Source organism: Mesocricetus auratus, unplaced genomic scaffold (genome assembly GCF_017639785.1).
Source record: "Mesocricetus auratus isolate SY011 unplaced genomic scaffold, BCM_Maur_2.0 Super-Scaffold_100003, whole genome shotgun sequence".
NCBI classification, from domain to species: Eukaryota; Metazoa; Chordata; class Mammalia; order Rodentia; family Cricetidae; genus Mesocricetus; species Mesocricetus auratus.
The window spans coordinates 17,990,265-18,018,108 of NW_024429188.1; the positions used below are offsets into that span (position 1 = coordinate 17,990,265).

Below are 27,844 nucleotides of genomic sequence, written 5' to 3' on the forward strand. Positions count from 1 at the left end.
TGCTGGTTTTAATGTTCTGAATGATTTCACCATCAAGTTTACTACTGACTATTGGTTTGTAAAAGATATTATTTCCTTTCATCAGAAGGTCCGTCTCTCTCTGATTTGTTTCTGGGACTGTGAGTACCAGGTATGGACACTATAGACAGTCTACTAAGCCTCTATGGTGAGATGAGGTCTCTCTATTTTGTTCAACCACTGTGCTGTGTTAACAGATTTTGTTCCTGGGATAAGCAGGATTGGTCATGATCCTGACATAGTCTTAGCCCAGAGCCTTGACTGTCTTGAAACTCCTTATATAGATCAGCTACTCTCAAACTGCATAAATCCTTCCACCTTTGCCTTCCCAGTGGTAGGATTATAGGCATGTGCCACAACACCCAGATGGATTATGCTTTAATGCTGTTGAACTAGAAGTTCTAGTATTTAATATTTTAACAGCTTCATTTCTGTCTTAGTTGCTTTTCCTCATGCTGTGACAAAATACCCAAAAAATCAACTTGAGGGTCACATTTCAAGGATACAGTCCATCGTTGTAAGGTAAGGCTAGAAGCTAGAGTTTCAGGCAGCAGTTCACATTTCATTCATAGTCAGGAAGAGGGGAGCAATGAACGCCAGTGCTCAGCTTGCATTCCTTTTATTCAGTCTGGGACCATAGACTGTGGGATGATAGCACCCACATTTATGGTGGTTCTTCCTTCGTCAATTAACCTAGTCTATATAATCAATCCTTCACAGGCATGCCCAACAGCGAAATAATCCCTTGCAGGTGTGCCTGGGTAACTGTCTTCTACCTGATTCCAAATTCTGCCAAGTTGACAGTTAACACACACCATCACATCAGTACTCTACAGTTTGAAGTTTGTGATGCCTCTTTTTAATCATCTAGGCCAAGCTAGCTCCAACTTTAGCCTATATTCTAGGTGGCAATTAGCCCCTGGAAGAGGAAACATGTTATTGCAGCTCCAAATATATAAAGCAGAAGATGGACATGGTGGCTCATGCCTATAATCTTAGCATTTGGGAAGCAGGGGAAGAAAGACAAGGAGATACATAGCAAGTTTGACATGAGACCCTGCTTCAAAGAAGAAGAGAGGGGGATGGAGCATGGTTCATCAGAGAGTACTTGCATGTCATGACCAAAATTATGGGTTCAATCCCAGCAGCATCAAAAATAAACTAAGAATTTGTTCATCTAAATGTACAAAAAACCTAATATGGGCAAACAATTATGAAAGATACTAACTTCCAGACCCCTGAGGTCCTAAGTCTGTGATAAGCAAGGAAGGGATGAATAGGGAAAGCAGCATTTCCACTGGGTTTTGGGGGTTTGTGCCTAGTGCCCTGATGCCTTGAGAGGAGTATACAGGGAAGAGGTAGCAGTAAGCATTTAAACTAAAGAAAACAAGTGAGATGATTCAGTGATCAAAGGTACTTGCTGCACAAGCCTAACAACTTTAGCTCAATCCCCAAAACCCATGCCAAGATGAAAGCGAGAATCAACTTCACAAAGTTGTCCTCTGGCCTCTATATGCAAACAGTGGCACATGAACAAATAATAAAAGGAGAGAAAGAACAAACCCCAGACAAACACTTCATAAAGGCTGTTCCAGGAACACACATGCTTTGTCTTTGAGGAAAAGCCAGGTATTCAGAACAAAAAGGACATGCTTCAGATCATGAAAACCCTGGGGTATCATGCTAAGTAGCCAATCAAAGGTCAGAAAGGAAGAAGAAAGGTGTCAAGAGTGACAGACTAACTAGAGCTGTGAAGTCATTGGCAGAGCACTTGTCTCACGAGCTTTAATGATCTAGGTTCCACTCCCAGTACTATTCCCCTCCAAATCATAGAGTAACATCAGCCTGCTTAATGAGGTAGGCACCCTCTGCAAGGGAGTGGCAGACACAAAGTAGAGATTTGCACACCAAAGCAGGTAAGGGACACAGAACTGTGATAGAACAAATATGTTCTGCTAGGTATACTAGCATGGGAAACCTGTTTCGAGCTTACCCTTCCAAAAGGGTAAAAATGAAATAGGACATGGTGACCCCAGCATTCAAGAGGCAGAAGCAAAGGGATTGTTGCCGAATCATAGCCACCACACAGCAATCTTGTCTCAAAAAATGGGAGTGGGTAAGTATCCTTGGTTGGCCTTCTTAACCTGTCTTCCTACACTGATCTGATTCTCATATCACCAAAGTTCATCTACGTTCCCCCTCTAATCAACACTTCCAGACTTCCAGGACTTTGTCAGCCACACAATCAATTCCATTGCTCACTAAGCTGTAGGCTCTACCACAGCAAGGTGTGTGTGTGTGTGTGTGTGTATGTGTGTGTGTACACATTCATGAATATGCAGACACTAGAAGAGGACATCAGGTACCCTGCTGTATCATTCACTTAATTCCTTTGAAACAGCAAGGCCCACAAATAAGCTCCTCTCTCTCTCTCTCTCTCTCTCTCTCTCTCTCTCTCTCTCTCTCTCTCTCTCTCTCTCTCTCTCTCTCTCTCTCACACACACACACACACACTCACAAAGCCATGTAATTGGATGCATGAACAGCCACACCCAATGACAGTCTCAACACTTGAGATATGGAGGCTGGAGGATCAGTTCAGAATCATCCTTGGCTAAATAGTAGATTCGAGGCCATTCTAAGGTACATGAGACCCCATCTCAAAAAGCAATCTACTGGATAATTAAAACTTGCTAGAGGGTAGGTCTCAAATGCTTTTACCATACTCACTGAACCATGTGGCTAGTAGATGGTAGCATGATTTTAATAATCATTTCATAATATATAAATACATATATAGAGGGAGCAAAACTTACTTTGTACATACTGAATACAAACAATTTTATATGTTCTTTTTTTAAAAGGACCATTTTTCTTCCAGTCATGATGGCCCCTGCCTAACAATCCCTTCCTGTGCCCTACCCCCACCCCTTTCCAGAGTCTGTTATTTGAAAGGAGCCAGTACAATTTGGAGTGAGTGCCCATTAGTGAGTTTTAAGGGTAATCCATAATGTTAACAATAAATGGCCGACTCCATGAATGCTTTACAGCTAATGTATTTGCCAGCCTTTTATACTTTGAGCTCTATGGGAAATGCCTTAGAAATAGGTATTTAAACCACTTGATTTTTTTAAATACAAATAACTGAATATTGGTAGGAGGAGATGCTTTTGGTGGGGAACTGTTTGGAGCTGTCCACTTTAGAGTCCCAAATATAGCATTACAAAGGAACTACCAACACACTCCACTTGCAGGCTACTTGGAGATTGGAGCAATGGTGTACTAGTTACTCTTCTTGTTGCTGTGACAAAATTCTGACAGAAACAACTTAAGGAAGAAGTGTTTATTTGTGGCTCACAGGTTGAGAGTACAGTCCATCGTGTGGAAGGTGCAGAAGGTGGGATGATGAGGCTGGCTCGGTGGTGGCAGTGTGAGGTACATGGTGGTCACACTGTGTGCTCAGTCATGAGGCAAAGAGATGAGTGCTCAACTTGCTTTTTCTTCTGAACTTTTAAAAAAGTATTTTAAAATTACATTTGTTTATTTATTGTGCATTTGAGTGGGTGTGCACACATGTATCCATGCACCATCGCATGTATGTGGAGGTCAGAAGATGACAAAATGCTGGTGCTGGATCTCTCCTTCCACTTTGTGGGTCCTAGGAACTGAACTTGGGTTTTCAGGCATAGCAACAAATATCCTACTGCTAAGCCATCTCCTAGGCCCTTTTTAACTTTGTACTCTGCTCTGACACCAGCCATGGAACGGATGGTGCCATCCACATTCTGAGTAAATCTTCCCTACAGAGATGGCTCATCAGTTAAGAGCATTTCTGCTGCTAGCTAGGTGTGGTGGAGCATGTCTTTAATCCCAGCACTTGGGAGGTAGAGGTAGGTGGATCTCTGGGTTAGAGGCCAGCCTGATCTACAGAGTGAGTTCCAGGACAGACAAACCTACATAGAGAAACCCTGTCTCAAAAGAACCCATTAAAAACATCTATTTCTGCTCTTCCAAAGACACACATTTAGTTTCCAGTACCCACATTGGGCAGCCTGAACTGCCTGCCTGTCATTCCAGCCCTAAGGGATCCAATGCCCTCTTCTACTCTACACATGTGGCATACAGACATAGAGATACACACATATACAAAAGTAACTAAAAATAAATAATCTTTAAAAACAAGATGGCGCTGAGGAGATGGCTCAGTGGATAAAGTACCTGTTACATAAGCATGAGGACTTGAGTTCAAATGTCCATTACTCGTAAAAAGTCAGGTGTCACCATACATGTGCCTATAACCCCAGCATTGTGTGGATAGAAGCAGAAGGATGACTGAGACTTACTGACCACCAGCCTATCTCCAGATTCAGTAAGACACTTTGTCTCAAGAGAACAGGGTAGGCAATGGTAGAGCAAAATACTCAACATCTTCCTTGCACATGGGCAGCACACACACACACACACACACACACACACACACACACACACACACACACATCATTCTGCCCCTGTTACAGCTATATTCTTTATAACTGCCTTTCTGGAAAAAAATGATTTTAAGCACAAACTATCTCTCAAAGGCCTTCTATGCTTTTTCTAGTAGAAAATATTCTTCAATATTCTAAAAGTAAACCAAATGTCCAAGTAATGTAAGTTGCCTAAACAGTTACTCTGGAGTATATTGTCTGGGGGTATCTGTTCACTTTTTTGTTTGAAACAAAGTCTCATATAGCCTAACCTGGCCTAAAACTCCTGATCTTCCTGTCTCTATTTCCCAAGTGCTAGGATTACAGGGATATGGTCTTTTGGGGGATTTGTTGTAGTTTGGCTGATTGAGTTTTGTTTTTGTTTTTTTAAAAATCTCTAAATTTGCATAGCATATAAAGTTGCTGAAAAATAAGCCAAAGGAAATACTTCAAACAACTTCAACTAAAGGCAGCATAAATTACCCTTCACAGAAATTCAGCTTTTAATTGTAAGTATTTCACAAATCAGATATCAAATGAATTTTAACTCTGAAACTTCCTACATCAGAAAGGGATAGATGAAAGCATAAGCACGATACAGAAATCCAATCAGAATATTATCAAATACTCCAATCTCAGATATCCATTTGCACCTCGATAAACACTTCTAGCCATTCATCCTATGAGCGGTTCAACAGTAGAATTCTAACCTGGGGCTAGAGAGGTGGTTCTGCAGTTAAGAGCAGTTGGACCCAGGTTCAGCAACCAGCATGCAAATGGCTGCTCACAACTGTAATTCCAATTTCAGGGGATTCAATACCCTCTTCTAGTCTCTCAGGGCACCAGGCATACACATTGTGTACAAACAAACATACATGGAGGCAAGGCACTCATACTCATAAAATGATGAAATAATTTAAAGGAAAAATTTCTAATCTCCCACTTCATTTTTTTAAATGTGCATGTCTGTGCATGTGTCTACGCCTATTGCAGGTGCCCAAAAAGGATAGAAGAGGGAGCTGGATCTCCTAGAGCTGGAGTTAACAGGCAATTTTAAGATGCCTGATGTGGATGCTGCAAGTGAAATTTGGATCCTCTGGCAGAGCAGGAAGCAATCTTAACTGCTAAACAATCTCGCCAACCCCTTTCCCACTTTTTTACCAATACCACCATCTGAGTGTCCATGCATGTTTTGAAGGCAGCACTGCACTCTGTTTTCCTGGTGTTGTATTTTACATGAATTCACATTTTCATTTGTTTTTAATAATGTTTTGTTATATTTTACATATTTTGTATGTATGTATGCATGTGCCACAGTGCATTATGGAAATCAAAGGACACCTTCCAAGAATCTGTTCTCTCTTTCCACCATGTGGGTTCTGGGAATCAAACTTAGATGATTACACTTAGTGGCAAGTGCTTTTACCTGCTAAACTATTTCCCTGTTTATTTTTATTTTGTCTATTTGTTTTTGTTTTGTTTTGAGGCAAGGTCTCACTACATTGTTGAGGATAGTTTAGAACATACTCTACAGGCCAGGCTGACCTCAAACTCACTATCCTCCTACCTCTACTTTCTTAGTGCAGCATTACAGGCATGGTTTCAAGTAATGCCATCATGGTGAGGTTGCAGGAACAGATTCTTTTTCTCCACTGACTTAAAAACCAAAAAAGCATGGGAGAAGGGATCAGAAATTCACAGCCTGAGTTTGTATGGAGAGTTGAAACTTCTATGTTGGGGCTTCCCTTTCTTTCTCAGAATTGGCTGGTTTGGACTATTGTGGAGAATTGGACAATCCAAAGAAAAGAAAGCTGACTGGTTCCCACTAAATAAGCCCCAACCTCTCCCACGAAATTTGGGAATCCCAGCAAAAAGCCTACCAAAGCCTTTGTACAGAAGGGAGAAGAATCAGGAAGTCGGTCATCTTAAATGTTTATGTGAAAGTACATTAATTTACCTAAAACATGTCTGTCTCCTACCAGGGAGCTGCCCAACACCTGGTCCCTTAGACTGATACAGAGTTAGAACATAGCTATGTTCCTGATAAGCCTCCTTTAAAAGCTGCTGAGACAACTTTGCTGCAGATCCAGAAGTATTCTGTAACACTACAGTGTTTTATTAGGTTTTGTGGATAAATCAGAGAAATGGTATAATACAACAAAATTTTACTCTCTCTCCTGGGTACTCTTGAACTCAGCATCTACTGTAGCCCTTGGAGAAAACTCTATTTCTCCTTTTATGTGTACCTGTTAAGAGCCTGTTCTGAATAACAGTGTCTCCAACGATTTTGTAAACAACTATAACACTTACCTTGCATGCCAAAAAAGGGCAGGGTTATGACAACCGATGAAATGAAACAGATTTTGGCAGCAAACATATCCTAAAAGAATCTTCTAGTTTCCAGCATGTTTACTTTCTCTAGCTGGAAGAGCAGGAATGACCATGCCCACTAAGCAATTGCTATCTGCCCAAGTAAAGTCACTCCTCAGGCATTGTGGTATTGGTTGTCTTATGATTCCATTCCCCCTAGTATTTTTCTTTAATAAGACTTTCAGCCATCAGCACTACTGGCTTTTAAGGCTATTTTTCTCCAGCAAAGTGTCTCAGCACATAAAGACATTCAATAGCAATTAGGTTTTATTGTTTTCATCTCACTTATGTGTATAGGAGCCATTGAAATTTAAAATGCACACATACTCTGACTTAGCAATTTCCCTTCTATAGATTCATCCCACAGATGTGCTTATGTGTGAGTACAGAACACATTTGTACATGGAGGTCAAAATGTAGAGTGATTTAAGGTTATCAAACTAAAGCGTGCAACCTAAATACAAGAGACTATAACACAATACCATAAATGCAATAAATATTGTCATGCCCATAATACACACAGCTAGACAAGCTGTAAAAGGTCCTTACACAATGATAGGTGATCAGTATAAGGTTAGAACAATGTCACAAGCATTCTAGCAAAGGAGCTGTGGGTGTGGCCCAGTGGTAGGACATTCAACTAGGACACATGGTGCCTTGAGTTCCCATTTATTGCACTGCCTCCCCCCAATTTTTATATCCATCCATTCATATGGACAGATGTATACACACACAAACACATACACACAAACACATACACACACACACACACACAAGCATACAAGCATGCATGTGTTCCTGAACTAATAACAACAGCAAAAAAACATGAATGTAGTTGCCTCTGTGGAAGAGAAGTAAGGCAAATAAGGCAGATGAAGACATTTTATACCATTTCTATGGATTTAACTTTTATATCCTGTGGATCAATTTTTCTTTATGCACACATACAGAGTTAAGTATGGTTGTCAGACTTAACCTCTACAAAGCTGTCTAATAGCGGCACCTACTGGTAAAATCCCTTCCTATCCAAACATATCTCCTGAAGAAGAAAACCCATCATTTTCCTGGCAGAGAAACTACAGCTATTATTCAGGAAATACATTTCTATTAAAGCCTCCTAAGGAACTCTTTGCTGATACGAGGCCTTCTGAGCATAAGGCTTAAAAGTACCATCTGGCTGGGAAGTGACGGTTCATTATGGTTTGAATTGAAAGCTATAAAAAGGCATGAATATTTCTATACCCTTCCATGGGGTGATCTCAAGCATATAATGCCAAGTGAAAAAAAGCAAATAAGAAAAAAAATGAGAATGATGTATCTAAAAAGGGAAGAAGTTATAGATGGATATACACATTTGTTTTTATTTTTAATTAATTTCAAGATTTATTTTTATTTATGTGTATGTGTGTTTTGCCTGCATGTCTATAAGTGAACCATGTTCATGCAGTGCTCACAGAGGCCAGAAGAGAGCATCAAATCCCCTGCAACTGGAGCTATAGATGCTTGTGAGTGCTGGGACCTGAACCCAGGTCCTCTCCAAGAACAAGTATTCTTAACTGCAGAGTCATCTCTCCAGCCCATATATATATTTTGGTTTTTATGAGACAGGGTTTCTCTGTATTTCTTTGGAGGCTGTCGGTCCAGCCCAGCCTCGAACTAACAGAGATCCGCCTGCCTCTGCCTCCCGAGTTGCTGGGATTAAAGGGGTGCGCCACCACCGCCCGGCTCCTATTTATATTTTTAAAAAATGAAAAGATGGGGTTAACAAGACGGGCCAGTGGGTAAGGATGCTTGTCCTAATGATCAGAGTTCTACCTCCAAGACCTTTATAAGGCCTATATGGTAGTTGGAGAGAGCCAAATCCCACAAAAGTTGTCTCCACCACTACATGCAAACTATGTGGCACATGTGCCCAGACACATATATACACATGCACTCATATAAAATGTCATTTTAAAATGGAATGAACAAAGAATGGACAAATAGTTGCTATACAGGAAGACAGAGGAGAAGATAGAGGAATGTTATGGAGCAAGTGTGAAATTCAGTCTCGCAGGTTCCTATGTTTGAACACCTGCTCCCAGTTGTCATGCTGTTTAGGGAAGCTGAGGAACCTTTTAGACTAGGGGCTTAGTTAGATAGATGTGGGTTCTTTTGGATGGGATGAGGGTTAATAGGCCAGCTTTGTGTTCCACTTGGTATCTGCTTACAGCGTGAAACAAACCACCTCATGTTCCAACCAACACAGACAGGAGCCAATCTCACCACCACGCCTTCTCTATCATTATGGACTGGATCTCCTCAAACTGTGAGGCATATTAAACCATTCAGTAGCTAAATTGGTTGAGTGCTTCCCTAGCGTTCACAAAGCCCTGGTCTTCTATCACCAACACAACATAAACCAGAAATGATGGTACATACCTGGAACCCCAGAACTTGGGAGGTAACAGCAAGAGTCAGAAGTCCAAGTCATCATAGGGTTCCATGAGAGCCCATCGCAATTTAAAAAGCAAATGAACAAACACTCCTCCCTTAAGCTGTTAGGGTGGGGGATTAATTATGTCACAGACGAGAAAAGTAACTAGTATAAAGAAATCAGAATAGAACCAGATTTCTCTAAGCCAATGATTATTTTATTTTTAGTTATGTGTCTGTATGTAGGGATGTACACAAGTACAGGTCAAAAGCACTGGATGCCCTGGAGCTGGAGTTACAGCAGTTGTGAGCTGCCTACTGTAAGTGCTGAGATCTAAAAGTCATGTCCTCTGCAAGAGCAGTACATTTTTTAAACAAGATATCTCTATGTAGTCCTAGCTGTTTTTGAACTCACTATGTAGACCAGGCTAGCTTCAACTCACAGAGGTCGCCTGCCTTTACCTCCAAGTGCTAGGATTAAAGGCGTGTGCCATCATGCCCAGCCTGCAGTACACATTCTTAATTGCTGAGCCATCATTCGAGCCCAAAGTCAATGATTCTTAATGGAGACAATTCTATCCCTACTCTCCCACCATTTGGTAATATCTGGATGAAATTATAGCGTCATGATTGAGGACAGAGCTTATGACATCTAGCATCTCACATATGACAAATAATAATCTGCCCCAGTTATGCAGTGCTGGGGATGCAACTCAGGGTTTTATACATACTGAACAAACACTCTACCAACTGAACTACATCCCAAGCCTTGGACTTTCCTTTTTTTTTAACTAATGAAGTGATCCAAAATTGATTGCCATCATAGTGACACCGATCTGGGAAAATGCTAAAGTACATTGAATAAGATACTTCAAATGGCCAAAATCTGTAGGATGTTAATAACAACATAATAAAGACTGGCAAATGGCTCAGCAAGTAAAGGCACTAGCCCCTTTGACAGCCTGAGTTTGATCCCTGAGATCGGCAAGGAAGAACCAACTTGTAACACAAACAATAAAAGCCCAGAGATATTGGAATTAGAGCTGAAGATCAGAGAAGCAAAGTGGCCAGCCACTAGAGAGTTCTCACCTCTACAATGCTCAGACCAGAAGGGCAATCCTGTCCTCAGACTGCACTGCACCCTCAGACTACCTAGACTGCAATGCGTTCTTGTGTCCTCCTGCCTTGTATTCCTCGATACTGCTGGTATTAAAGGTGTGGGATCCCAAGTGGTGAAATCACCTTTGGGTTAGCTCTGTTTCTCTTTTAGACTGGGTCAATTTCATGTAGGTCAGGGTGGCCTTGAACTCACAGAGATCCATCTGAGTCTGTCTCCCATGTGCTGAGATTAAAGGTGTGTACCACCACTGCCTGGCCTCTATGGCTAACTAGTGTGGCTAGCTTTGCACTCTGATCTTCAGGCAAACTTTATTTGTTAGATCATAAACAAAATATCACCACACCAGCTCCTGCAAGTTGTCCTCTGACCTGCACACACATGCTGTGGCACATAAACCCACACATATGTGCTCAAGAGTGTACACATACACACAAAATGAATAAATAAAAGTCTTTAAAAACCACACAGAGGAAAAAAACACACAGAAAACAAGGCATGGCAGTGATTACCTGTGACTCCAACATTTGAGAGACTAGGCTTAGAGGATTACTGTGAGTTTGGGGCCAGCCTGGGCTACACAGTGAATTCTAGGTAAGCCTAGAATATGGTGAACTCACATCTAAAATAAAACAAGGGCCTATGAGATGGCTCAGTAGGTTAAAATGCCTGTCACAGAAGCCTAACAACCTGAGTTCATTCTCTAGAACACATAGCACCAGACAAGCAGTAACTGCAAACAGTCCATATCACACACACACACACACACACACACACACACACACACACACACACGTAAAAGTAAAAAGGGGTGACTGGCAGCAAGGATGTAGCTGGATATACACAGACAGGCAACTGATGACCAGGCAAACCAAAGGCCAATGACAAGCAGGAAAGGCAAGGTTTGCTAATGAGTGTGGCAAGAAATTGAAGGCACAGAAATAAAGCCTCCTAGGACAACTGCTTGAATTCTTCACTGCTTTTTGTTGAGGTTCCAGGAGGAAGATCATAAGAAGGACATCTAAGGTATAGGGAATCTCCATGGAAAAACTGAAAAATACTACTTCAGAACGTCCAAACTGGAACCCCTGTGTGGGAGGAGCTGGAATGACATGGGACAAATGAATGAGGCAGCATGCGGTGGAATGTGAGATCCTTCAGGGCTTGGCAAAGGACCCTCGCTTTTTTTAAAACACTTATAGTCAGGGATGGTGGCACCCGCCTTTAATCCCAGCACTTGAAAGACACAGGCAGGTGGATCTCTAAGTTCAAGGACAGACAGAACTACATAAGGAGACCCTGTCTCAAAGAAACAAAAACACATTTTTTGTGTGCACACATACATGGATGCTGACAAAAGCAAGAAGGAAGTGTCAGATCCCTAGAACTGCACTTATGGGGGGCTATGAGCTGCCTAATATGGGTGCTGGGAACCACACTTGGGTCCTCTAGAAGAGTTGCAGGCACTTAGCCTCTGAACCATCTCTCTAGCCCCATGACTGAGTATCTTGGGGGAAAAGGAACTGGAAGGTGAGGACCAGCAGTACAATGGTTGTCACTTTTGTTTCAGAAGGATAGATGGCCACCAATGTGGAAAATAGGCAGACTTGGGACAAGACTAGAGATGGACCAGCTCATTTATTTATATTAGCTGTTATAAATTGTGGTCACAGTCAATTTAACCCTTTCCTAAACATTAAGCTTGAAAGCTGCTGCAAAGACAAATCAGGCAGAGCTGTGTTTCTTCAAGGCATACCCGGCAAGCTAGACTAGCAAGAACAAAGCAGTCTGAAGCAAAAATAATAGGAAATAATAAATTCATATATACTTTTTAAAATTATGGCACCATTAGGAGGAAACAATAATTACCCCCTCAAGGATTTAGGCAAGAACTGAAACAGAATGTCAATGACTGGACCCAGAAAGATCCACAAGCCACTTACCAATGGAACTGGAGTGTTTGGCTCAAATTCTGTAGAATTAGCATCTAAAGACAAAAATATTTAGTGATTTACCAATATTGCTGACACGTGTTCTTGTTTTAAATAAACGGTTAGAAACTTTGGGCTTACCTTTCAAGTTCAGGCAGTTTCTTGCGAACTCGATCACTGCCAGTTGCATCCCAAGGCAAATTCCTATTAGGAGAAGCACATGAGCATGTTTTGTATCTAATACATTTTGTGTTCAACTGTTTCCCAAAATCTCTTAGAATGCAAACCTCAAGAGAAGACTTCCTGTTTTGTTTCCTGTGATCCCCTTAGCACTCAGAATAGTTCCTGAAGAGCAGTGAGTGACGGGGGTTAAAGCTATAAGGAGAAACCTAAGGTCCAGAGGTGAGCAAGAAACAACTGGAGGGCAGACAAGGAAGCTCCCAGAAGACAAATCTGCCATCTGCTGCAGCTGTTCTTGAACCAAGGCACCTATGTGGGCTGTGGAGCTGTTTCAGAGCATGTCTAACAACACCCCAACTCAAGAGCAAGTATCCTTGGGCTGACATTTCACATTCCTGCTTCTCAAGATTTCACAACCAAAATATGGCCTTGGCCACAAGGCAACCTGAGGTTTGCCAGTCTGAGAATGAGGTCCTAAGGAGGTGGGGCTGCTAATCTCCAGGAGAAAAGGAGCAGCAGGGGCTGGCACCAGTGCTATGGGCAGGTATGTGGCAGAAAGCAGGGGAGGAGACACAAAATGAAACTCAGCAGGTGCTCAAAAAAGGCAGAAGTGGATTAGAGAGTTGGCTCAGAAGTTAGGAGCACTTAATGGTTCCCTACAGAATGGGAAAAGATCTTCACCAAACCCACATCTGATAGAGAATTGATCTCGAAAATACACAAAGAACTCAAGAAACCAGACATCAAACTACCAAATAATCCAATTAAAAAATGAGGTACAGATCTAAATAGAGAATTCTCACAGAACAATCTTAAATGGCAGAAAGGCACTTAAGTAAATATATGAGGCCACTGGCAGTGGGTCCAAGATCTAACACTAAATACACAAACTGACTTAGTGGAGCCCATTCTATATGGAGAGATAACTTGCTCAGCCTAGACACAGGGGTGTAGGGTTTGGAGTGGTACCCTGATCCTGCCTCAATGAGATAATGGGACAGACTTAGTAGACTTCCTAGGGGAGGCCTTACCCTCTCCAAGGAGAAGATGGGAGGTGGGGGAGGAGCAGGAGGAGAAAAGGGAGGGGAAGTGGGATTGGAATGTGAAAAATAAATTAATAAAAAAATTTTAGCCGGGTGTTTGTGGCACATGCCTTTAATCCCAGCACTCCGGGAGGCAGAGACAGGCGGATCTCGGTGAGTTCAAAGCCAGCCTGGTCTACAGAGCAAGTTCCAGGACAGGCTCCAACGTAATACAGAGAAACTCTTTCTCAAAAAATCAAAAAAAAATTTAAAGAGAGAATAAGCAGGCAAAAAAAGAAGTTAAGAGCAAGAGCACTTGTTGTCTTGCAGATGACCCACGTTCTCAGCACCAACATATGGCAGCTCAAAATTTGTGTAATTCCAGTTCCAGAAGAGTCAAAGCCCTCTGCGGGTCTCCAAGGATAGATACTGCATGCATGTGGTACACAGACACACATACAGGCCAAATTCCATGCACATAAAATAAAAATAAATCTTAAAAAAAACGATGAGCAGAAGACAAAGGCCTGAGTCATTACAGGCCTGTTTCCATATAGATGCTTATGGACCTATCTCCACACTCACTGCAGTCCATCAACTCCCTCCTATAAACAGACAGCAAGGAACATTCCAGATGCTGTTACAGACATATACATGTGATCCAGGAGATGCAAGGAGAGAAGTCATGAATATACAAGCATGCCAGGATTAAAGGGATAAGCAGGAAATGGCTGAGTGCTCAAAGAACTTCAGGAAGTTCCATATGGCTAGGGCATAAAGAAAAATGAAGCAGAGATGCATTATCTGTAATCCTAGCATATGGAAGGTATCAGGAGTTCAAAGTCAGCCTCTGCTACGTAACAAGTTCAAAGCTCACTTGAGGATAGGAATATGAGAGAAAATACATTCAACATACAGTATGTACATGTACAAAATCTTTAAAAAACAGATTAAAACAGTAGACATGACAAAAAGAATTTCACTGACCATCTTATATATATTTTTATATATTAGCAGACCAGATATAACATATACCATATAAAATAGAGCACTTGAGGCTCAGCAGCACAGAGAAACCCTGCCTCGAAAAACCAAACGAGAAAGGGGGAACTTGTTATTCTTGCAGAAAAGCCAGTTTCAGTTTCCGGCACCCACGTGACAGCTAACAAACCCTGGGCTCTAGTTCTAGGGAACCTGATCTCAAAGGCCATCAGGCACCCATATGGTGCACAGACATGCATTCAGGTAAAACAAAATAGTACTTATTGGTCATTCTGTCTCTATTAAACTTACATGCCTTTAACTGCACAAAAATAAAAAAGGAATAAAGAACACACATGAGGGTAGAGGGACATGAGAACAACTTGCAAACCTTCTGCACAATGAAAATCACATCGGAAGCTTTAACCAAGTCTTAGATGGAAACTGAGTTTAGAGAGATTTTTAAAAAAACAGTGAAAGGCAGAGCTGATTGAGGGCCTGCCTAACATGCTCAAAACTCCAGGCTCCATTCCCCAATATGGCATAAACTGGTGCCTATCTGTAATCCCAGCACTCAGGAAGTGAAGATAGAAGGATCAAGAGTTCAAGGTCATTCTTCACTATATAGCAACTCTGAGGTCAGCCTGCAATGAGAGTGGGACCCGTCATTCTTCACTATATAGCAACTCTGAGGTCAGCCTGCAATGAGAGTGGGACCCGTAGGCTCATACGTTTGAATATTTGGTCTCCAGTTGGAGGCTATTTGAGGAGTGACTAGGAGGTGTGGCCTTGCTGGAAGAAATGTTTCTGCAGGCAGGCTCTGAGGTTTCAAAAGACTTGCCATTTTGAGTTAGCTCCCTCTACTTCAAAATATGAGCTCTCAACTACTGCACCAGTGCCATGCCTGCCTGCCTGCCGCCATGCTCCCCATTATAATGGTCATGGATTCTTCTCCCTCTGGAACTCTAAGACCCAAATAAACCATTCCTTCCATAAATTTCTTTGCCATGGTGTTTTATCATAGCAATGGAAAAGTAACTAATACACATGCCCCTTTTTATTTTTATATGTACACGACATATATGCACATGAGGGGTGATAGTGCATACCCAAGTGCAGAGGCCAGAGGAATAAGTCAGGTGCCCTGCATTATCCATCTCTACCTTATTCCCTTGATACAGGGTTCTCAGTGAACCTGGAGCTTGCCAAATTAATCTAGGCTAGCTAGCCAGCAAGCCCCAGCAATCCTCCTGTATCCCGACACCCCCCCACACACATACACACACACAGAGTTATGGTTATACCTAGCTTTTAATGTGGGTGTTGGGGACAAAATCAAGATGTTTATTGCCCACTGAGCCATCTCCCCAGCCTGAACACCCCATCTTAAAAAGCAAAAGGTAAGCTGGGCATTGGTGGTGCACGCCTTTAATCCCAGCACTCGGGAGGCAGAGGCAGGTGGATCTCTGTGAGTTCAAGGCCAGCCTGGTCTACAGAGTGAGTTCCAGGACAGCCTCCAAAACAATACAGAGAAACCCTGTCTCGAAAAACCAAAAAAAAAGCAAAAAGTAACAATGGACCAAATGAACTTAGGTCAGGATAAACAAAGCAAGTGTACTGGTTTTTCTCCAAGAGTCTGCAGTATCCAGGAATACAGCAGGTAATAGAAAAAACTAATACCTAAAATTCTGCTGATAGTAAAAGACATAAAACCTTCCCTTCAGTTCACAAACCCACCAGAATACCTGAAACACAGTGGGAGACTGAGCCTCTGTGCCCCTCCTACCTGAATCTCCACGAGCAGAGCTGCCTTTAGCACAACCAACCTTACTGTTACAAAAACAGTAAGGCTTTGCAATTTAGACAAGAGCATTCAAAAGACCTGCCTCTGAAGGTATAGTGATATATGCATATAGTCCCAGTATTTGGGATGCTGAGGCAGGAGGATAGCTTGAACCATGAACTTCAAGATGAGCCTAAACACAGTAAGGCAATAAGACTTCATCTCTTAAGGAAGAAAAAAAGACCTGATTTAAGCAAAGTTTAACAGAGTTACTCCTGCGGCACTGGTTGATATTTTCCTATTATATTCTCTACAATGAATATAAGTTTCAACTTTTAGCTGTGGGTATGGATCAGTAGCAGAGGGCTTACTTGGCATACACAAGGCACCGGGTTTGATCCCCAGTGCCATACATACACACACAAGGTTTCAACTTCTGCACTTTTTTCTTTGCTTTTTGTTGTTGTTATTGCTGTTTGTTTGCTTGTTCAAGACAGGGTTTCTCTATGTAGCCCTGACTGTCCTGGAATTCAATCTATGGGCCAAGGTGGCCTCAAATTCAGAGATCTGCCTGCCTCTGCCTCTCGAGTACTGGGATTAAAGGTGTGTGCCACCACCGCCAGGCTTAAGCACTTCTTTTTCAAATGGAAAGGTTATTACAGAATTCTACAGAATGGCTTTTTGCTGCACATACTAAGAGGACTGGTAAGAAGAATGAAGAAACAGACTTCTTCCAGCTTCTTACTACTCAGAGACAAATTTTTCCTATAAACTATATAAGTAATAATTCTAGGCTTTGCAAGTCATTGGATCTTCTCCAACTATACAGCCATGAGCAATATGCAAAACAAATTGGGTGGGCTGTGTTACAATAAAACTTGATTTACAAAAGCAATCTAGGAGCCACATTTAGTTTGATAAGCCCTGTACCAAACAATTTGGTACCTGACTTTCAAAACTAAGCTCACATCTTCACAAAAACAAACCTTATTACATATTACCCCAACTAAGGTATGACACCTAGCTTATGTCAAAAACCTGAATAAGAGCTGCCGATATACCTCAATGGCAGAGTTTCCTTGCATGTACCCTTAAAGGCCCTAGGTTCAATTTCCAGCACTGAAAAAAACCATAAACTCATAGGGTCAATAAACAAAAGTTTTACCCAGAAATGGAATCTTCTTTGTCCTTGCCAAAGAAATTGCCTGGAGTTTTCCCATGGTTCCTCGGATTCCAAAGCCTCCAGGCACAAGAATACCACTGAAATTAACACAAGATGAAAGTAAAGTTGATGATCCACTGTCTTTAAAGTACTTTTAATTAATTACCTACTCTATGTGTGAGAGGGTCCAGGGGTGCCTATGTATATGGACAAGTACATGCCACAGTGAGTATGTGAAGGTCAGAGGACATCTTATTAACAGTTGGTTCTCTCCTTCCACTATGTGGGTGCCAAGGATTGAACTGAAGATATCAGGCTTGGCAGCAAGAACTTTTACCTTCTAAGTCCTCTTACCAACCCACATTACTTTTATTTTTAAAACCTGTGTTTTCATCAGTTATGTCCAATGTTCCCAAACTTAGTGCCTGGCACAATCACTAGTGAATGTCTGAGGTCTACTTTTAGAATAGAGTATATAATTAAACATCTTTGAGGGACAACCTTATGGGGACTTAAGACACTTTCTCACAACTGACTTTAATATATATATTTTCCGATAGGTCTTGGTGGATTCTAAGATAGCAACTGAGAAATTCCACTCAATAAAAAATACACACAGCCAGTCATGGAAGTACATACCTATTAACCCAACACTCAGAAGGGAGATGCAAGAGAACTGCTACAAGTTTCAGGCTAGATGACTGTGGCTAAACAGCAAGAGTCTACCCCAGTAAATCAAAACAAAAACAAAGACTACACTGAGAACTGTGTGTGATGGTACATATTTGTAATCCCAGCACTCCAGAGGCTGAGACGGGAGGGTTCAGAGTTCTAGGCCAGCTTGAACTACATAATGAAATCTGTCTCAAAAGACAAAAACAAATAAGTAAAAGAATATAAAATAAAAGAATTTTCCAGGCAATGGCGGCACATGCCTTTAATCCCAGCACTTAGGAGGCAGAGGCAGGAGGATCTCTGTGAGTTCCAGGCCAGCCTGGTCTACAGAGCTAGTTCCAGGACAGCCAGGGCTGTTACACAAATAAGCCCTGTCTGGAAAAACAAAACAAATAAAAAGAAAAAAAAAGAATTCTACTGAGGGCTGGTAGAAAGGGAAAAAGAGAGAAACATGAATGAATAAATGAATGAACAAAAATAGGCTGGGCAGTGGTGGCGCTCACCTTTAACCCCAGCACTCGGGAGGCAGAGGCAGAGGAATCTCGGTGACTTCGAGGCCAGCCTGATCTACAGAGTGAGTTCCAGAACAGCCAGTACTACAGAGAAATCCTGTCTCAGGAAAAAAATGAGTAAAAATAAAAATAGGTTAGAGTTCTTTTGTTGTCCTTAAATTTTTGAGACAGAAACTCATGGACTGCAGACCAGACCCAAATTCACTCTAGACAAGACTAGACTTGAACTCTGGACCCTCCTACCTCATCTTCCCAAGTATTGGGATTACAGGTATATACCATCACACCTAGCTGGGTTCTAACTACTACATAAAAACTTTCAGCTCTCTTATATCATCAGAGAGACTTAAACTGGGAAAGGCACCCTATGGTTTCAATGGCCAATTAAGTAACAGTGAATGAAAATATCCAAACAATAGTTTGAATCTGTGTGGGTTTGAGGTCAGAGTGGTCTACAGAGCAAGTTCCAGGATAGCCAGGACTGTTACACAGAGAAAGTCTGTCTCAAAAAACATGAGCAAACAAAAATTAATTCGAGGGAAAAACCAAGAAGGTCATGGTAACCTCAAAATACAATGCTGCCTCAGGGTTCTCTCAATTACTTACAGAAAGGAAGGAGAAGGGAGGGGAGAAATAGAACGTGTGAAGGGCTGGGATACAGCTCAGTTGTTAGAGTACTTGTCTAACACACAGTCCTGGGATTCCATCCCCAAAGCCCCATAAACCAGGCATGATGGTGCTTGTCTGTAAGCCCCAAACCTAGGAGGGTGCAACAGTAGGACAGGAGTTCAAGGTCATCCTAAGCTCCATAGTTTCCAGGCCAGCTTGGGCTATACAGGCTCTATTTCAGCAATTAACTAATTAAAATAAAAATAAATTAGTAAACATATGGAATTTTATATATATAGTAGTCATCACTACATCTTTCAGGAAAATCAGCACCCTTTCCCTCGAATGCAGCCTCCCCACCCTCTTCAAATAAAACCATTTCTACCGTCCATGCCACCTGAGCTTAAATGGCACACCTGAATGCAACGTGGCATGACGCTACACAACCACCTACAAAGACCACAAGGACTCATAACTCCAAATGCACAAAAAATTAACAACTGTAACAAGAGCAATGATTACAGAGCAAGCACAATGACATTGTCCTCCTCATGTGGACAGTCCCTGGTACTCACTCGGCCAAACACAACTTCTGCCAAGCTTCATGGAATTTCACAGGGTCCTCAGCTTTGGTGACTGGTTCCAGATCAATGGAGTCTATATACTAAAAAAAACAAAACAACATAAAAAAATCCAACATGTTAAAGGAACATTTAAGAAAAATAAGCAATAAAAAATACTACAGCTATCTCTAACAGCTATTCCACAACTGAGGCCTCACTCTTCCTGAAGGATCTGATAAGGTTTAGTGTGGATTGAGGCCAGTCTGGTCAAATTAGCAAAGCTCTATCTCAAAATATAAAATTAAGAGGGCTAGGAATACAGCTTAGTGACACAGCATTTACCTAGTATGCTCAAAGTCCTAGGTTCAATCCTAATACCACAAAGTGTAAGGGGAGAAGGGGAGGGAGAAGAAAGGAGAGAAACAGAAGAGAGAGAGGAAGAAGGAAAAGAAACGACTTGGGCACTGAATCTCTATAGCTTCCTAGTAAAGAGCACTTTACACTTTATCACATGTCATCACTGGGGGACTTTCAGCTGAATCCATGCAGCTTCATGAGGGAAAGGCCTCTGGAAAGCTTGCACTTGCCTTTCTCCAGACTCCACCCTATAGGCCTCCTCCATTTGCTGATTTTCTTTTGTATTCTCTGGCTATCATGAATCTTAGACATGGCTAGGACTGTATGTTGAGTCCTGTCAGTCCTCCTGTTCAACTTTCCATACAGTGGTTGAACTTAAAAGCCCTTCATCACAATCTGCCTCTTTCGGAATTTATAAATTGTGTTTACTTGTTTTGCAGGGCTGGGGAAGGAACCTAGGACCTTGACAATGCTAAGTAAGCACTCCAGCACTGAGCTACATCCCCAACTGTGATGGTTTGAAGGAGAATGCCCCCCATAGGCACATATGTTTGAATGCTTGGTCCCTAGTTAATGGAACTGTTTGAGAAGGATTATTAGGAGGTGTGGTCATATTGGAGAAAGTGTGTCACTGGGGATGGGCTTTGAGGTTTCAGAAGCCCATGCCAGGACCAGTGTTCCTCTCTCTGCCTGCAACTTTGTGGATAACATGTAAGCTCACAGCTACTTCTCCAGCACCAAGTCTGCCTGCCTACTGCCACGTTCCTACCATGACAATAATGGACTAACCCTCTGAAACTGTATGCAAGTCTCCAATTAAAAATATAATTGCCTTGGCCATGGTGTTTCTTCACAGCATCAGAACAGTAAATTGTGTTTGTTTACTTGATTTGCTGTGCTGGGGATGGAACCCAGGGCCTCGATCGTGCTAAGTTATCACTCCAGCACCCAGCCACAACCCAGCCCAATCTGCCTCTTTAGAATATAAAACACTGGAGTGATGGAACTATCTAGAAAAGGTCTTGAGAGATGGTTCTGCAGTTAAGAGCATCCACTGCTGGGTTCCCAGAACTCATACCAAAAGGCTCACAACCACCTGTTTCTCCGGCTCCAGGGAGATCCAATGCCTCTGGCCTCCCTCATGCATTTGTGCTCACATGTACACACCCACACATAGACATAGCTATATATACAAATAACTGAAAATAAAATAAAGAAAGAGCTAGAAGAGCAGGCTAGAACTCACCATCAGATTCAACTTGTGGTTGATGGCCAAGGCTGAGTGTTCCAGTGCTTTGAACACCGAGGCATAGCAGTCCCTGAGTTTGGTATATTTACCAACCAGGGCTATGGAGCATATCTTCTGCAGTCTTTCATACCTGTGAAAGGAAACAAGCTCAAAGTCCATATGTACACTATGAAACATCACGATCAACAATGCAGCCATCGTTCTTATTCCAAGGTACTTTTCAGAACCTTAGGAGCAGACAAGACACTTTACTTGACACAAACCTCTCCTCCAACATGCCAAAATCTGATCACCAAAAAGATTTCAGAAGCATAAGAAGAGCTGGGGAGATGGCTCAGCTGGTGAAGCACTTGACACATAAGGATGAGGGCCTGAATTCCTATCTCCAGAAACCATATAAAAAGGTAGGTGTGGCAATATACCTCTGTAATCCCAGCATTCCTATGAGGAGACAGGAGGTGGAGACAAGAGACTCCACAGAAATTGTCCTCTGTCTCCACATGCACATGCTAGCACAAATTCACACATGCACATACACACCAGCACACACAAAGATTAAAAAACAAACTTTCTTTAGAAATCCCAAGAATCCTCAATGTTGACTTACATAAGCAGGTATAGATATAAATCTCAGAGTTGATCAGAGGAAAACTTAAAAGCATCAAAAAAATTAAAAAGCTACCTCATGAACACTGAGCTATTCATAAATTAGTTTATAAGGTAACATTATGTAAGAAAATGCAATGTACTTGTCAACAGGAAACTTTCCAGTATGTTTGTAAGGTGACATTGTATAAGAAAATGCATTCAAAGTTGTCTGCATCTAAAATTGTCACATTCCCAACTGGCGCACTAAAGTCTGGTTATTTGTGACATGTCTGAAGAATTGCACTAAGAACTATTTGAAGTATTACAAGACATTTAGATCATTTTAATGAGAAAATTCCATTCAGAAAAAGACAATCATATTTTATAATTATAGAAACAATTTCAGTGTTGCTTTTGTTAGGAAACCTGTCCAAAGAACATGAAAAATACAGCGATCAGATCTTAGGTATGGAGATGACGTTATAGAGCTTTGAAGCAAATTCTTGCCCCAAACACAGAGGTAAAATGTTACCATAAGGAGGTAGCCCCCTTTCATATCTTCATCTGGAGTGTGGGCAAAGAACAGTATCAAAAAAAGACTGGGAGGTGAGGGTATGACTTAGTGGATGAAACACTTGAGCTCATGTAAATGTAGGATGGGTATAGAGGCCCAGCTGTAATTCCAGGACAAGTTGGCTAGTCAGACTAGATGAAGCAGCAAGCTCCAGAATCAGCAAGAGACCTATCTCAATATATATAGTGGAGATATTGAGGAAAATACCAGATGTCAACCTTGGACCTCCACATGCATGTACATAAGTGCATAAGCACCTTTCACAGACACAGACACAGACACACACACAGACACACACACACACACACACACACACACACACACACACAGAGGCAAAATTGCATAGATATATGCAAAACCAAAAGCAGGCATGTAGCTCAGTTGGTAAACCATCCGCCTAGCATGCTGGAAGCCCTTGGTTTGATTATCCTCAGCACTATGTAGAAATGGGCATGGTGACAACACAACTGTCATCAATCCTAGCACTGAGGAAGTGAAGACAAGATGATCAGAAATTCAAGATCATCCTCAGCTACAAAGTGAATTCAAAGACAGCCTAGGATACATGAAATCCCACCTCAAAAATAAAAAATAAGCCTTATGTGGTAGCACACAGGAGGCAAAGGCAGACAGAGATCACTATGAGTTTGAGTCTTCCCCTGATCTACATATCGAGTTCCAAGCTAGTTGGGCTACACAGTGAAGCATTGCCTCAAAAACATAACATAAATTAAAAACACAAAAACAAAAACTAGGCTGGGTGGAGAAAAAACATGCTAAGAAACTAAAAGTAACGGGAAAGGTAAGACTTCCCGGAACGATTAATAAATGAAGAACCTGAGGGAAGGCTGTAAAGCCTTTAACTCTGCTTAGTTTTATCTTGCTCTGTAGAATTCAGCTATGTGTGGCCAGAAGTGGTAAAGCAATTACCTAGATGCATGAGGCCCTGGGTTCAAACCCCAATATCACAAAATGATGATGATGGTTGATTGATTGACTATAATGGTGATGAATTCTGATAACAGAAAGCAAGTTAACCTCAAGCCACCTCAGAGATGCCACCAGAAACAGATATTTTATCCCAAGGTGTGGTCCACCTTCGTAGTAATTGCAGCTGCCAGTGTACAAGGAGTTAGCTGGGCCTCGCTTTTTCTCCCCACAAAGAGGAAAGAACATGGCTTTGACCCAAAAGAAGGCACACTAAAGGCAATTATAGGTCCCTCCTTCTATTCACTCATGTCCAGACTTCCTTGACAGAAGTCACAGTGATTGACAAGACAGGTGAGTGCATGAGCCAAACACCCCAGGGTGGGGGCTGCTGTGCTGGCTGGCTGCTGTCCTAGCCCATCCCTTATATTCACTTGCTCTATAAACTTTCACATCCAAGAGCAATCAAAGGTCCACCTCACGTGATTACCACAGCTATCACAGATATGGGAGGCAGGTTTCTGATATTACTGTGAGCTGTTGGTGAATGGGAAAGGGAGTCTACTTTATAGGCCCACACATCACAGGCAGGTCCCAAAATGGGAACAGGTGTCTCATTTTAGCTTGGGGTTCCATAAAAGGAACACATCCACTTTAACCAGGAATCCTGGCTTCTGAGTGGCAGAGCATCCAGCTCACCTCTCTGACTGACTCCTTACATAGTTCTAGAGACTACAATGAAGGGGTGGCCATTCTACATTGAAGTTACCAATAAACTACCATCACTGCCAAAATGATACAGATATTGCAACCTCCATTTACTATGAAGACTGTGGTGAGCTGAATGAGTCCCCACCAACTTGGAGATGTACCACACACATTAAGGCTTGTATGCTTGAAGCCCTGGGTTTGATCCTCAGAGGCAGGAAAAAAAGTTCTCTGGATATGGAGGCTCATGCTTTTAAATCCCAAATAACATTATAAATTGGTTGTAGCAGCATACACTTGTAATCCCAGCACTCAGAATATAGTGGTGGAGACCTCTGAGTTCGAGTTCCAGGACACTCATGGTTACAAAGAGAAACACTGTCTTGTGGGAAAAAACAAACAACAACAAAAAAGAACTTATAAAAATGGTCTTGTCGGGCTGGAGAGATGGCTCAGTGGTTAAGAGCACTGACTGCTCTTCCAGAGGTCCTGAGTTCAATTCCCAGCAACCACGTGGTGGCTTACAACCATATGTAATGAGATCTGGTGCTCTCTTCTGGTCTGCAGACATGCATGCAGGCAGAACACTGTATACATAATAAATAAATAAATCTCAAAAATAAAATGTTAAAAAAAACGTCCTTGTCTTTGCTGATACAATTAAGGATCTGGGGGAAGGAAAGAGTATCGACTCCTATAACGTTGTCTTTTAACTTGTGTGCAAGTGTGCATGTGCACAAAATAAATGAATGTAATTTTGAAATAAGATTTTTAAAAATATATGACTATTGGATGGGAGCTGGAAATGGTATTGGATACCCATGAACCCCAGCACTCTGGAAGAAGAGCAAAAGTTCAAGGCCAAAGCAAACAAATAACAAATCACTGCCATACAGAATGGTAACAACAGACCCAAACTTCTCATTTAAAGGATCCTCCTTAGGAAATGTTAGCTAGATAGTAAATAAAACAAAATCTCTGCAACACTTACAATTAGAAATTAGACTAGGGATGTGGCTCAGCAACAGAGCACTTGCCTAACATTCACAAGGCCCTGAGTTTGGTCCCTAGGGCTGAAAAAGGAACAGGGAGGGGTGGAGTAAATATTCAGTAAACAAAAAGTACATTAATATATAAATCAAAAAACTTGCAGGATTAAAAATATTCCTTTGAACTGAGCAGTGGTGGCACAGGCCTTTAATCCCAGCACACAGGAGACAGAGACAGGCATATCTCTGTGAGTTCAAGGCCAGTCTGGCCTATATATATTCCTTTGATAATTCAAATTCCTTTAACTCACTTGGGTTTAAGTACAGCAAAGTCAACAGCTCCAAAAATCTTGCAAGAACAGAGAAATATTCTAACATATTTAGATACATCCATACCAGAACATACACATATGAAATTATAAATAGGACACACTGACCCTTTAAAGTAGGCTTTACTTCCACCTACAAGCCGAAGAATTATTAAAAATTACGTGAAGAGATCAGGGTGATAGCTCGGTCAGTAAAGAACTTGCCACAAAAGCATGAGAAACTCAGTCCAAATCCTGTAATCCTGCAGTCCTAATTTCTTATACATTTATAAAGACTGAGAAAGTTTGGAAAGAATTGGGAGAAATTTTTTAGAAGTCCTATATATGTTTAAGAATTTTACATAAAGGATTCCTTTCACATACCTGTCAGTCATGGCTTTCCACTTGAAAAGCAAATTATTTGAACAATCACTGATGGGCAGGTCCAATCTCTCTTTAAAATAGTTAACCACGCCTTGCTCCTCCAAAAGAAGTGGCACTCGGTAGATGGAAGAAACATCATGGATACAGATGACCTGATCAATGATAATAAAACATCTCTCTTAATACACCACTGGAATAAGACAAAACTCAAGAAACACTTTATACTGAAATAAGAAAACCAAGAAAGCTACATGTTGGGGTACAGGCCTAAATCCAGCTTCCCAGGAAGCTGAGGCAAGAGGACTATAATAAATTCAAGGCCAGCCTCAGCCGGGCGTTGGTGGCGCACACCTTTAATCCCAGCACTCGGGAGGCAGAGGCAGGCAGATCTCTGTGAGTTCGAGGCCAGCCTGGTCTACAAGAGCTAGTTCCAGGACAGCCTCCAAAGCCACAGGGAAACCCTGTCTCGAAAAACCAAAAAAAAAAATTCAAGGCCAGCCTCAAATATACAGCAAAATACAACTTAAGGAAGGAAGGAAGGAAGGAAGGAAGGAAGGAAGGAAGGAAGGAAGGAAGGAAGGAAGGAAGGGAGGGAAGAAGAGGGAGAGATGGAGCAGTTGTTTAGTTGTAATTGTCAAGTTCATACAATCTACAATCACCTTTGGGGAGTCAAACAGCAATTGTCTAGATCAAATTGGCCTTTGAGCATATCATCAGGGATTTATTTTTCTAAGACAAAGGTCTCATTATGCAGCCCTGAATGACTCCGTAGACCAGGGCTGATCCCAAATTCACAGAGATCCACCTGCCTCTGCCTATTGAGTGATAGAATTAAAGACATATGCCACCACAAGTGACTTAGAATTTCTTTTTATCTTTTTTTTTCTTTTGGTTTTGTAAGACAGGGTTTCTCTATGTAACAGTCTTGGCTGTCCTGGAATTCACTCTGTAGACCAGGCTGGCCTCGAACTCATAGAGATGCACCTGCCTCTGCCTCCTCAGTGCTGGAATTAAAGGCATGAGTCTCTACAGTCCAGCCTGGCTTGGAATTTCTTAATTTCATTAACTGGCATAAGAAGATCCAGCCTAAAACTGGGTGGCACTATTCTCTGGGTTTGGTTCCTAGACCATATAAAAGAAGAGAAGGTGGCTGAGCAGTAGGCATGTATGTATTACTTCATCTCTCACTGTTCTTGAGTGTGATTGTAATGTGACTAGCTGCTTCAAATTTCTTCTGCTTTAACCTCCCAAAAATGACTGACTATAATGTAACTTAGAACCATAAATTTAAAAACCCCTTTTCCCCTAAGCTATTTTTGGCAGGATATTTTATCACAGGAACAGAAAGGAAACCAAGACAGCTAGATATATAGCTCAGTTGATAGACTGCCTGCTTAGCATACATGAGGACCTTGGGTTTGACTATCAGCACCACATAAAACCAAGCATGGTGGCACACACCAGTGATTCTAACACTTGGGAAGTAAGGACAGGAGGATCTGAAGTTTAAGATCATCCTCAGATACACAGAAAGTTCAAAGTTAGCCTAGACTACATTTTAAAAAGAACAATCAAAAAAGAAAGAACTAAGAGCTGATGAGATGACCCAACTAGCCACCAAGACTGAGTTCCATTCCCGAGATCGACATGGCAGAAGGAGAACTGACTCCCCAGGAGTATCTTCTGACCCTACACTCAGGAATATACATATACACACAATAAATAGATGTTACAAGGTTTCTCTTTTAAAAAAGAAAAGAAAGAAAGGGGTTGGGGATTTAGCTCAACGGTTAGAGCAAATCTGTACTGAACATGTCCATACATACTGTACTAGACAATGCCATATATTGTTTACATCATTTTGACATTGTACTGGGTGTAAGCCATCCAAGGATATAATATTCAGGGGGATGTCACAGGTCCTATCAAGTACTGCACCTGTTTTCTTCTTTACAT

At 41.6% G+C, this 27,844-nt stretch overlaps 1 protein-coding gene across 6 annotated transcripts in view; it reads right to left on the reverse strand.

Annotated features, from left to right (window-relative positions):
- The window catches only part of Ctps2 (CTP synthase 2), a 122,745-nt gene that overhangs the window by 64,960 nt on the left and 29,941 nt on the right, over nt 1-27,844 (reverse strand). For all 6 annotated transcript variants that reach the window (XM_040744083.1, XM_005074265.4, XM_040744084.1 and 3 more), the window contains 6 exons: nt 25,889-26,040; nt 21,408-21,540; nt 19,817-19,905; nt 17,449-17,543; nt 12,459-12,521; nt 12,330-12,373 (listed from right to left, as the gene is read on the reverse strand). In XM_040744083.1, the coding sequence (XP_040600017.1) occupies nt 12,330-12,373; nt 12,459-12,521; nt 17,449-17,543; nt 19,817-19,905; nt 21,408-21,540; nt 25,889-26,040 (576 nt within the window). The remainder of the gene's footprint in view (nt 1-12,329; nt 12,374-12,458; nt 12,522-17,448; nt 17,544-19,816; nt 19,906-21,407; nt 21,541-25,888; nt 26,041-27,844) is intronic.